The sequence below is a fragment of the Zea mays genome, chromosome 7, assembly GCF_902167145.1.
Source record: "Zea mays cultivar B73 chromosome 7, Zm-B73-REFERENCE-NAM-5.0, whole genome shotgun sequence".
Taxonomy (NCBI): domain Eukaryota; kingdom Viridiplantae; phylum Streptophyta; class Magnoliopsida; order Poales; family Poaceae; genus Zea; species Zea mays.
This window is the reverse complement of record NC_050102.1, coordinates 175,982,495-175,994,708: the sequence shown is the minus strand read 5'-3', so window position 1 is coordinate 175,994,708 and position 12,214 is coordinate 175,982,495. Positions and strand designations below refer to the sequence as shown.

At 48.4% G+C, this 12,214-nt stretch overlaps 1 protein-coding gene across 3 annotated transcripts; it reads left to right on the top strand.

The window, feature by feature from the left end:
- Positions 1-7,506: 7,506 nt before the first annotated feature.
- LOC732774 (ramosa 3) lies at positions 7,507-12,014 on the top strand. Of its 3 annotated transcripts, none has more exons than XM_008653661.3 (11): positions 7,507-8,146; positions 8,260-8,400; positions 8,745-8,816; positions 9,468-9,569; positions 9,638-9,712; positions 9,810-9,911; positions 10,012-10,089; positions 10,688-10,757; positions 10,875-10,945; positions 11,066-11,158; positions 11,466-12,014. In XM_008653661.3, exons 1-11 carry the CDS (start codon positions 7,904-7,906, stop codon positions 11,517-11,519), a joined length of 1,101 nt encoding a protein of 366 aa, XP_008651883.1. In that variant the 5' UTR covers positions 7,507-7,903; the 3' UTR covers positions 11,520-12,014. The 3 variants fall into 3 exon arrangements, with proteins under 3 accessions (XP_008651883.1, XP_023156339.1, NP_001105864.1); NM_001112394.2 differs by having other exon boundaries at positions 7,782-8,146; positions 9,653-9,712; positions 11,466-11,924; XM_023300571.1 differs by lacking the exon at positions 8,745-8,816.
- Positions 12,015-12,214: the final 200 nt, after the last annotated feature.

Here is a 12,214-nt window from a genome sequence, read left to right as displayed (position 1 = left end):
ATGGGAATCGGTCGGTACCTCTTGGTCGACGGGCGGTGATGAAGTCACGTCAGGGACTGTCTGCACCGTCGTCTCAGGTACGAGGGTGACGCTCAGCAAGCCTTTCGAGAGCGTGCTGGCGTCGTCCGTTTGCTCGGAATTGGTGTGTTGCGGGGAGACGACGCTCGTCTTCGTCTTGAACGCGAGGTCGATGCCCGACGCGCCCCCGCTGGGGCGCCAGTGCCGTCGACTTGCTCGACATCCGACGAGGTGCCGCCTCCTGCTTGGCCTTGGTTGCCCCGCCTCCTCCTCCGTCGGCGGGGGAGAGGGCGGGGTGAGCTCGAATGTTGTTCTTCCACCATGCGGGGAAGACGTCGTCGATTCCGCCGCCGGCGGGCGGGCTGTCGACCGCCATTGTCGCTGTCGCACGGCGGGGGAAGGAGTATCATGTCGTAGCTGCCGTCGAGGGACATGAACTCAAGACTCCTGAAACGGAGCACCGTCCCAGGCTGGAGAGGTTGCTGGAGACTGCCCATCTGGAGCTTGACGGGAAGCCGTTCGTCAACACGCAGCAGGCCCATACCTGGCGCGCCAACTGTCGGCGTTTTGAGACCGGGGGGTCCCTGGGCCGACGAGTGAAATGTCGCCGCGTGCCCCAGCCCAGATGGGTCGGCGCGAGGCCGAGCGCGAAGGGAGGAAAAAGGCAGCCGGAGATGGGCGTGAGAGAGGTGGAAGTCCCGCGGCCTTCGTGTTCATCCCGCGCCCAGGTCGGGTGCGCTTGCAGTAGGGGGTTACAAGTGTCCACGCGGGAGAGGGAGCGAGCGGCCTCACGCGAGCGCCTGTCCCGTCCTCTTCCCCGCGTGGCCAACCCTCTGTAAGAGGGCCCTGGTCCTTCCTTTTATAGGCGTAAGGAGAGGATCCAGGTGTACAATGGGGGTGTAGCAAAGTGCTAACGTGTCTAGCGGAGGAGAGCTAGCGCCCTAAGTACATGCCATCGTGGCAGCCGGAGAGGTTTTGGCACCCGGTTCGTGTGGTGTCGTGGCCATCGGAGGAGCGCTGGAGCCTGGCGGAAGGACAGCTATCGGAGCTGTCGAGTCCTTGCTGACGTCCTCTTGCTTCCGTAAGGGGGCTGAGAGCCACCGTCGTCACAGAGCGTGTGGGGCGCCATCATTGCCTATCTGGCGGAGCGAGCCAGATGGGACGCCGGTCTTGTCCCCCGTAGCCTGAGTCAGCTTGGGGTAGGGTAATGATGGTGCCTCCCGTTGACGTGGTCGGTCCGTGCCCTAGGTTGGGCGATGTGGAGGCTCCTCCGAGGTCGAGGTCGAGTCTGTCTTCCGTGGCCGAGGTCGAGTCCGAGCCCCTGGGTCGGGCGAGGCGGAGACCGTCGGCTGAGGCCAGGGCTGAGTCCGAGCCCTGGGGTCGGGCGAAGCGGAGTTCGTCGTCTTCCGGGGCTGAGCCCGAGTCCGAGCCCTGGGGTCGGGCGAATCGGAGTTCGTCGTCTTCAGGGGCTGAGCCCGAGTCTGAGCCCTGGGGTCGGGCGGATCGGAGTTCGTCGTCTTCAGGGGCTAAGCCCGAGTCCGAGCCCTGGGTCGGGCAGAGCTGAGTTCGCCGTCTTCCGGGGCTGAGCCCGAGTCCGAGCCCTGGGTCGGGCGGAGCGGAGTTCGCCGTCTTTAGGGGCTGAGCCCAAGTCCGAGCCCTGGGTCGGGCGGAGCGAAGTTCGCCGTCTTCCGGGGCTGAGCCCAAGTCCGAGCCCTGGGTCGGGCGAAGCGGAGCTTCCTATGGTGCCTGAGGCCGGGCCTGACTACCTGTCGGCCTCACTCTATCGAGTGGCACAGCAGTCAGAGCGGCGCAGGCGGCGCTGTCCTTCTGTCAGGCCGGTCAGTGGAGCGACGAAGTGACTGCGGTCAGTTCGGCTCTGTCGACTGAAGGGCGCGCGTCAGGATTAAGGTGTCAGGCCACCTTTGCATTAAATGCTCCTGCGATTTGGTCGGTTGGCGCGGCGATTTGGTCAGGGTTGATTCTTGGCGAAGACAGGGCCTCGGGCGAGCCGGAAGTATGTTCGTCGCTGGAGGGGGGCCTCGGGCGAGACGGAGATCCTCCGGGGTTGGCTGCCCTTGCCCGAGGCTGGGCTTGGGCGAGGCGTGATCGAGTCCCTCGAATGGACCGATCCCTGACTTAGTCGCACCCATCAGGCCTTTGCAGCTTTGTGCTGATGGGGGTTACCAGCTGAGAATTAGGAGCCTTGAGGGCACCCCTAATTATGGTCCCCGACAACTTCTTTATTCTCTTCTTAAGCTTCGGCAAAGGCATTTTGCACGGATGTAATCTCCCTGTATTTGTCATCGCAAGAACCTCGAAGTCTCTAGGCTTCAGGTTGCAATTCAGTCATGACAGCTTTGTTTTCTGTGTCTTCTTTGTCTTGATGTAATCTCAAAGCCTTGCTCGACATTAGACCCCGCGATGCAAAAGTAAAGGAACAAAGTGACAATCCATTGCATCTTCGCCTTCATAATTAGAAAATATAAAGGAAGCTTCTTCACCACCTTAATGTTTGTGTAAGTTAGGCATCGAGCATTTTTTTGTTTCTTTAGTTTGGTCAGCTCTTCTCCAATCTTTGAAAACCAACACCTAAACCACATTTTTTTACTATGGTAGTCTCCCTTGCATCAGTGATACATACCAATGCATTGTTTCCTCCACTGAAAAATGGTGGTCCCAACATAATACCCAAATGCTTCAGCTTTATTTTTCAATTCCAGTGTAGCTTTGTCGTCAAGTTCTTCACCGACTAAGTGCCTTACAATGAAGTCAACTTCTTTGTCAAACCCCTGTTGCGAGGAATAACTTGTTTCAGCCACATTTTGCTCTAGTTTCTTCAGCGTCTCTTCCAAAAAAGATTCTCAGACTCTAAGGCCACAACTACATCAGTTTTATTTTCGGTACCTTTTTCCTCCTCAGATGATAAAGGCCCCAAAATTGAATTCATTAGCAATTCGACCCGAGTCTCCTTTTTCGACGATGTTGTATCTAGTGGAGCCGCAGGAACCGAAGTGCCAGTCACGCTACCTTCGTCATTCTTGCCTGTTATTGTCATTAGTAGGCTAGTCAGATCTAACCCCAGCTGGATCAAAGTAGTGAAATACAAGGGTTGGTCTTTACCTACAGAATTTGGGTACACCTGAGTGACGAAGCAGACCCACTCTCTTTCCCTTACTCTCTCCACACAGCCTCCTCAACCCTTGCTTCGGCAACCCTTGCTTTCTTTCTTTTCAATGGAGTTGCCTTATAAGATTTAGACTCTTCTTTAGTATTGATCTCCACCACTTTCGAAGCTTTGGTAGCGCGCAACTTATGTTTTTACCCTTGGTTTCTATGGCAGTTCCACCATCCCGAAGGTTGATCAGAGTTATGGATGCTCTGGGTTTTAATCACCCAACAATGTTTTTGCATGATGATTTAATAAACTCCAACCATTCTGCATAAGGACTTTTGAACGAAGCTTGTTCTTTGAATTCAAAAGGAAGAGTCACAAGCTTGTTGTTCTTCTCTTTCTTTTCATCCTTCTTCGGCTTTGTTACCTTCGGTAACTACTAGCTGGTCAAAGTAGGGAACACTTTGTAAGCTAGAAATTCTTGAATTAAGTCACGTGTCCCAATTTGACTAGTCACAATATTGAATGCCAAAAATAGCTTGCTTCACAACCCCATCCATTCTGCAGATCGACCTTTTCAAAGCGAAGCTCACCTTTAGCGGCCTTATAACAATATCTTTGAACTCATCCCAATTCCCCACGTCGGTCTGGATATAAAACCACTCCTTCGTCCAATCGTTAGGCCATTTTGACTTGTAGGCTAGAATGGGAAATATTTTGTCTTTCCAGTAGGCGAAGTTGTAACAGCAAAGGTTGTTGTATTTTCTATCTAAAGACCTGGCCTTCTTGTGATAGTGCAACTCGTGCACTCTGCTGAAAGCTTCGGCATCAGTTTTCACGTCTTGACTTCGTACAACCATATGAAGACACTAAGTCTAAGCATAACATCATGCGTTAGCTGGTGCATGTAGACTTAAAACTTTTTCAAAACTTTACCAATCATATCGTACATTGGCAGGCGAAGCCCGGTACAGAAGAAGCTTTTGAACACAACAATTTCACCATCCTTCGGCGAGGGAGTAAATTCCTCACCAGGAAGGCGAGCAATGCTTATGTCTTCAATATACCCAAGCTCATCCATAGCATTCAGGTCCACAACCTTTATAGTCGATCGACCAACGTCTATATAGTTTGGTTTCTTCAGCCGGCATACATACTCCTCTTTTTCAACCTTCTCTTCAAAACTGTCCTCTTGTTTTGACCCCGCTAATGCCTTCATAACTTCAAATATAAGGGCGGTATTCGAAGCAACTTCCTCTCTCTCAAGGGCTTCAGACGAGGTTGGGGTGACTAGTCTCGATGTTGACCGAATCCTGACCATTTATGGGTTACGAAGCTAGTGGAAGCAGCGGTGGCTACAAAAAAGCTTTGTAGGCACAGAAATGAGCGTCAGTAGCTTGGTGCAAAAGCAGTAAATGCCAACCAACAGCGTAGGGCCACCCGCTTTATATAGACGACGGGGCGCATAAGTCGAGGGGTGATGTCATTTCTTGCTCACTGTGGTGTGGACCAAAAGATGCAATCCTTATTTCTGAAGCTCTATAATCTTTATCATTTTCAATAACAATCTCCAGGGATGTGTTTTTCGGACCTTCAGCGCAGTGCCTCCCTTGATTATTTTTGAAGTTTGAGCTCGTTGTGAGAAGTGAACTAATTTTGCGAGGTACTACTATTGGGGGCCCTCATAGCCAAAGGTCCTCGAAATATTATACTAATAGGTGAACATACCTCTAATATAGTCTACAGGTAAAAATGCTTCAGCTTCTTCGGAATCAACACATAAGGAAGCGACGAAGTTAAAAGCTTATGCTTCATTGGGTCGGTTGATAAGTTGATACGAAGGGGAGAGGAAGCTTCGTCTCCAAAGCATCAACACACAAAACAGAAGGAGTCGAGAAGATTCCAGAAGGTTGGTTGTCATGGTTCAAGAAAAAAGTCGATATTAACCTTAAAAGAGTTGTAGCTCACATGTATAGGATCTAAGGGCATGAATGTAATTTTATACGAAGCTGTATCTCACCACTATAAATAGGAGCACAATGCCATGCATATGGACACTTTTGGAGTCGGTGAAAGACATCAATAGCTCATACTTTGAAGCTATTCTATTTTTGCCTTTGTGTATCTAGCTTAGCAAGATCGAAGGTATACAGACAAAATGTCTATTGTATCATGTAATTCAGAACAACAAAAGGTAAATTGATCTCGACTAAATTAATTTGTTGAATTATCATTATTCTTTTACACCTTCTTCCATTTATTAATCTTCTAAGATTAATGGATGGGAGAAGGAAGAATATTTTTATTTGTGTTGCCTTATTTTTGATCTCTTTTAGGAATAAAAAACAAGTGACCAATAGAGGTCTTATATTGTTAGATGCTCCGGGGCTTGAGGTGCCTAGGGGGCCATGTTGCTTGATGCCAAGAGGCGCAAAGAGGCGCCAAAGGCATATACTGTGGCGTGTCGTAGGGTGTGAGTGGCCTAGGAGCATCATTTCTCAGGTGTGTCGAGACATAGGAATGACCTAGAGGTTGGACTCGTGGGTGGCCCGAGGCACAAGGGGCCCTAGATCTTACTTATGTATGTGTTGTCATGTGTTCTAGCAAGCTAATCTAGGAATACCCTTGTATGGGCCAAATGTAGTGTATAAGTCTTACATTTTTTGAGGTCGATGAAGGCCCTATGGTCATAAAGTCCCAAGAGCGGTGACCCTTCCATCGTGGGTCCTAGAGTCAATTTCTTTGGGAGGGATTATTCGGCACTTCTTGGTAGCAGCCGTGGTATAACCTTACCTAGGAGCTAACGGTAAGATAACATATCTACTAATGATTCAATATTATATGTGGTTCTATGAGGTGGACCAATGAAATGGCACACACCATCTGTGTCAGCTTCAATTATATATTAACAATCAATTTTGCTATTTGATATGATATTTCTTTAATATTTTTATACTTAAATCTCAACCACGAAGTTTTTAATTGTATTTAACTAAAATCAGTCAGTAATCTTTCGATGATCAAAGGTAACCAACTAAGAAGGTTACTTGCAAGGAACCATGACACTTGTAATGGTGGTTGTAAATACAGATACTACATCATCATCTGCCCATAAGGTATTCTAGAATACTTAGCGCAGTTTACATGCAACATGTGAGTACATATGGTGGTTATGTAGGAGACACAACTGGTTGCTACATGGCAACTTCAACAATTTGTTCAGTTATTCATGCATCAAAAACTATTGTCATTCCATCACCGCAATTTGGTTGGCCTAGGTAGTTATTCAGAGCTTCTAGTATTCTCACTTTAAAATCATCAATGAACACATACATATAGCTTGTTGTACTCATAAAACTATAGCGTAAAGCAATATATCTACTGCTCATTCAAGAATATATGTGGTTTTATAAAGATGGACCAATTAAAGGTGCACTCAATCTATGTCATCTATGGTGAAAAGGTGAAACTTCTATATATATTAACAACCAATTTTGCTACATGATACGATATCTGTAATAATAATTTTATACTTAATTATGCACCGCTATATTTTTAAATTATATCTTTATCTAAAACCGAAAGCTTTTCCGTGATTAATGGTAACCGGTATAGAAGGTTGCTTAAAAGGAACCACAACACTTGGCATGGCAGTAGTAAATATAGGCACTATACCATTGTCTGGCCACAAAGGTACTTTAGCACACTCCGCATATCTTTCGTACAATGTGTTGATACATATGGTGGATATCTAGAGGACATTGCTTGTTGTTACATCACAACTTCAACAATTATAGTCATTCATGCATCAGAAATCACTGGCATTCCTTCACCACAATTTGTTTGGCCCAAGTAACTTATTAATAGCTTTTGGTATCCCCCCTCTCTAAAATCACTAATGATAACATACACATAGCTTGATTTACTCATGAAACTATAGCATAAAGTAATCTATCTAGTGCCCATTGAAGAATATACGTGGTTCTATGGAGATGAACCGATGAAACGCGCACTCAAGCTATGTTATCTTCGGTGCGAAGGCACAACTTCTATATTGACATCCAATTTTGCTATCTGATATGGTATCTCTAATAATATTTTTATACGTAAATATCCGCCGTTAAATCTGCACCGCTATGTTTTTATAATTATATTTATTTGAAACCGAAAGCTTTTCCGTGATTAATGGTAACCGGCTAAAAAGATTACTTATAAGAAAGCTTAAGATCTTTAACATGAATGAATGCCATACATCAAGGATACTATGCCATCCTATATATGTCCACAAATATACTCTAGCATGACGGTAATATAATGGGATATATATACCCTCATAAATCATGGATACTATTTGTAAGGACTTTGGTATTTGTACAGTCATTCATGCATCAGAAACTACTAAAAAGCAAAATGAAAAGTTAATCTATGTAGATTTTGCATTGCATTCCCCTCAACCAAGCAAGCATCCAGAGGAACGAAGGACAAATGTTATTCAATTTTGTATTGCTTTCCCCTCAACCAAGCAAGCAGCCCAAAGAACAACAAATGGCATTCCCATGAGAGAAAAAAAAAATACTTGTAGGTGGGGCCACCCTCCCCTACCTATATATACCCCTGTTCACGCCGTTCCCAAGACCACACCACCAGTCCATCCATCCTGCGCTGCGCTGCGCTCGTGACAAGCATCGCAAGCAGCTCCTCCTCCTCCCCCTGTAGCCAACACCTTCCTGTTCCGGGCGCAGTAGCGGCTGTCGGCCCTCGATCTGACGAGCCATGACGAAGCACGCCGCCTACTCCAGCGAGGACGTGGTCGCGGCCGTGGCGGCGCCGGCGCCGGCCGGCCGGCATTTCACGTCGTTCCAGGCGCTGAAGGGCGCGCCCCTCGACTGCAAGAAGCACGCCGCCGTGGACCTGTCCGCGTCCGGGGCGGCCGTCGTGGGCGGCGGCCCCTGGTTTGAGTCCATGAAGGCTTCGTCGCCGCGGCGCGCCGCCGACGCCGAGCACGGCGACTGGATGGTATGTACTGTACTGTACTCCCGGCCGCGCGTCTTCTCTCTCTCTTTCTCTCTATCTGTCTGCACCTGCACGCGACGAGATCGATCGGCCCGCGCCTCACTTTCCGTCTGCAGGAGAAGCACCCGTCCGCATTGGCCCAGTTCGAGCCGCTGCTTGCCGCCGCCAAGGGGAAGCAGATCGTGATGTTCCTGGACTACGACGGCACCCTGTCACCGATCGTCGAGGACCCCGACCGCGCCGTCATGTCGGAGGAGGTCAGCGAGCAACCTTCGCCCCCCGGGCCGTTTTCTCACTTCTTCCCGATGCAAAAGATTCCATTTTTCTTTTCTGTTCTATTTTAGTTAAAAATAAATTAACGGACGATAAATATTCGGAGTTATAACAATATAAAAGAAATGAAAAGAAAAAAAAGTTGCTCTTTTCCTACTATGGCAGTAGCAGAGCATGCTCTGTTCGTTTTCGTTTTCGTTCCCTGGAACTGTCGGTCCCTGTGTTTACCTTAACCTGCTGCTGTAATTAATATATATAGTAACCGAATGACGGACCCCCCCCCCCCCCCCCCCCTCTGTGATTTGATTTCCTCTGTGGCCTCGCTCAGATGAGAGAAGCCGTGCGGCGCGTCGCCGAGCACTTCCCCACCGCGATTGTGAGCGGAAGATGCAGGGACAAGGTACATTATTCCGATTCGGATCCCGTCAACTCCTCTCCGTTCCGTTCTTTCTTTTCGCTGCTTCAAATTATTACTGTGTCCATCTCTGTATGTTGAAGAAGAATGTGTGGTGTGGACTCGGCCTTGGCGCCTTGTAGTTGCACGCTGTATAGCCCGCGCTTCCTTGCACACACACGACACGAGCTAGAAAAGGAATCTTCCAGGTTTCCTTTTTCTACCCGGCGAGTTTTAAAATCTCACCTCACTCACTCACGCGTCCGTAAGACCGTGACGGCGTCTGGCTGTGCGATCGGACCGGACGGAGCCACGGAGGAGGAGGAGGAGGAGGAGGAGGAGGAGGAGGAGGAGGAGGAGGAGGGAGGGAGCTGATGAGAAGCGCGGGCGTCTGCTTTTGTTTTGTTTCTCATCTAGGCTTCGCTCGCTCGCCTCCTTGCACCTTTTCTCCTGCCGTTCTTTCTTTTTTTCTCTTTATTATTTGTCTGCACCCGCTGCGGCTACCTTTTCTTCCTTCTTCTGCGAGTCCGCACGCCTTTAGTTTTGTTTGCTAGTAGCTAGTAGTAGCACTCTGGGAAAGCGGCAGTAGTAGTACGTAACGTACCTGGGGGAAGTGGAGTGGTGTATTTATGGCCATGGCCTTGGTGCAATTTATAGGTGCTCAACTTCGTGAAGCTGACGGAGCTGTACTACGCCGGGAGCCATGGCATGGACATCCAGGGCCCCGCCGCCTGCAGGCAGCCCAACCACGTCCAGCAGGCAAATGTTTCCCTCTCACATGCATGATGCATTGTCGATCGTAACCCCCTTGACTGACTGACCTTCAGGTCGTACACACGCAGGCTGAAGCCGCAGCTGTCCATTACCAAGCTGCGAGTGAGTTCCTGCCGGTCATCGAAGAGGTAACTAAACTCCATGCAACTATATACGCAAGCATCTATATATATATCCGTCGTCGATCGTCCGTCTTCATCAGATCGTTTATATATTGCCATGCAGGTGTTCCGCACGCTGACGGCCAAGATGGAGTCCATCGCCGGCGCCAGGGTGGAGCACAACAAGTACTGCCTGTCCGTCCACTTCCGCTGCGTCCGGGAGGAGGTATATATATGTATAGATCAATTATATTATTCTGTGCCGGCCGGGCCTGTTGATTTCTTTTTAGTTATTATTCATACACACGTTGGATTCACCTCGGCAGGAATGGAATGCCGTGAACGAGGAGGTCAGGTCGGTGCTCAGGGAGTACCCGAACCTCAAGCTCACTCACGGCAGAAAGGTGAGGAGGCATCGTACGTACGTATCGATCACATCAGATGATATATATGGATCGGAATAATATTAGTATTATGCTCAGTCCTGCTGTATATTAGTTCCCCGCCTCCCGATCGATCGATCGATCGATCCAGCAGAATATCATTGAGCAACTAGTAGTACCAGTAGTTTATTATACTCACTCCGTTCTTTTTTATTTATTGCGTTTTAGTTCAAAAATGAACGACAAATATTCGAGAACGGCTCATATCTTCGCAAAACAAAACTTTCTTTCAGACAAAACATGACGGTGCATGCAGTAGTGTGAGCACGTACTTAATTTATTTATGTTTTATAATGGAATAAGAAATTGTATATACTATATATATACTAGTAAAATTAGCTAGGTTGCCTATTATCAGCAGTGAGCTAGCTAGCAAGACAAATTAAAGCAGCAGGTCGGTGGTGGTGGCGGTGGCGACCTTGTCGTGTTCTCGCTCGTCGTGCTGGTAGCTCTAGAGAGTACGACGTGCATGCATGCACAAGCACAGGGGCGCAGTGATAGATGGTGATAATGCATGCTCACGCACACTAGTGCCTTCTTCTCATATGCATATATGCAGGTGCTGGAGATTCGTCCGTCCATCAAGTGGGACAAGGGCAAGGCCCTCGAGTTCTTGCTCAAGTCTCTTGGTAGATCTCTCTCTCTCTCTCTATCTGCAAACCAAATAAACTATATGCGCACACACATATATGGTGCACATGTATATATACTAGTATTCTTAACCATTTGAACTTTTGTTTTTTCAGGCTATGCTGGGCGCAACGACGTCTTCCCGATTTACATCGGAGATGATCGCACTGACGAGGACGCTTTCAAGGTAAAAAATAAAAAAAGAAGCTAGCAGAAAGGTAGATAGTAGGAAATTAACTTCGTGTTGGAAAATGAAAAGAGAGAAGCTATAGGTGAGCTAATAAACTCTCTTGTCGCCATGCTGTAGGTGCTCCGCAACATGGGGCAGGGCATCGGAATCCTGGTGTCCAAGCTTCCTAAGGAGACGGCGGCATCCTACTCGCTGAGTGACCCTGCCGAGGTAAGAATCTCCACGTCCGAAAACGATACCGGCCGGCCGTCTGTGTTTGTCTATAGGGGATCGGAACCTCATCACTTGTGACGGTGACTACTGCCAACTAGCTAAGCTAGAAAGCTAGACCAGTCACATCTAGACAATCTTTTTCGTTACCCATGCATATGCTTTATTTGTTGTTGGGTAATTGATGGGTTTGATAATGATTAACTCTCGCGAGACCAAAGCTAGCTGGTTGTTGACGTGCTTGTGGATTAATTATTAACCGATCGTTTTTACGTACGTGTGGTGTTTTATCATGACGTGTGTGTAGGTCAAGGAGTTCCTCCGCAAGCTGGCCAATAAGAAGGGGGCGCGCCAACCATGAAAATGAAGACGACCTCGTGCATGCATGTAGCTAAGCTAGGCATGGCGTGGACGATGGATGGATGGACGAGCACAACAGCAAAGAGGCGCTTATTAGCTACAACTACTGGCCTTTTTTGTTGTTTTCTTTTTGCTCCTACCTATGCATAGATAGTAGTCTCTACTCTCTACTCTCTACCTAGCAACAACAACAACCTAGCTGATGCGCGCATGCATGCATGCATTGGTCGTCGCTTACTACATGCATGGCCATTCAGTGCAGTGCGTGTGTGCGATGGCGGAGAAACAACCTAGCTAGCTAGCTGCTCGATCGATCGATCGGCCTTGTCTTGGAAGAAGGCGGCAGGGAGGGGGTCCCTGTGTAACTGCTGGGGATCCGATATATCGATCTGTCCTTCCGGCCGGCAAGATCTTGTAATTAGCCGCTGTGGTACTAGCTAGCAGCTAGAGAGAAATGGATAACAAAACAAATAACATGCGTCGTCGTCTTCGTCTCCGTTCATTCTCGTCCCTCTGGATCCTAGAGCCTGTATGTACATGCGTGGTCAGACGACGGTCGATCTGTTGGCAACGCGCGCAGCAGTCTAGCTAGCTAGTCTGTGTGTGTGTGTGTGTAGGTGGTGGGCACGCCTGCCTATGCACAGATGACACGACGTACGTACACGTACACGTACTGATGCTGCTGGATCGATATCG

Bases quoted from the DNA above. Each gene is read 5' to 3' on its own strand.
- LOC732774 (XM_008653661.3), top strand. From the start codon at position 7,904: ATGACGAAGCACGCCGCCTACTCCAGCGAGGACGTGGTCGCGGCCGTG. The intron at 8,147-8,259 runs GTATGTACTGTA...TTCCGTCTGCAG, and splicing joins CCGAGCACGGCGACTGGATG to GAGAAGCACCCGTCCGCATT. The intron at 10,758-10,874 runs GTAGATCTCTCT...TTGTTTTTTCAG, and splicing joins GTTCTTGCTCAAGTCTCTTG to GCTATGCTGGGCGCAACGAC.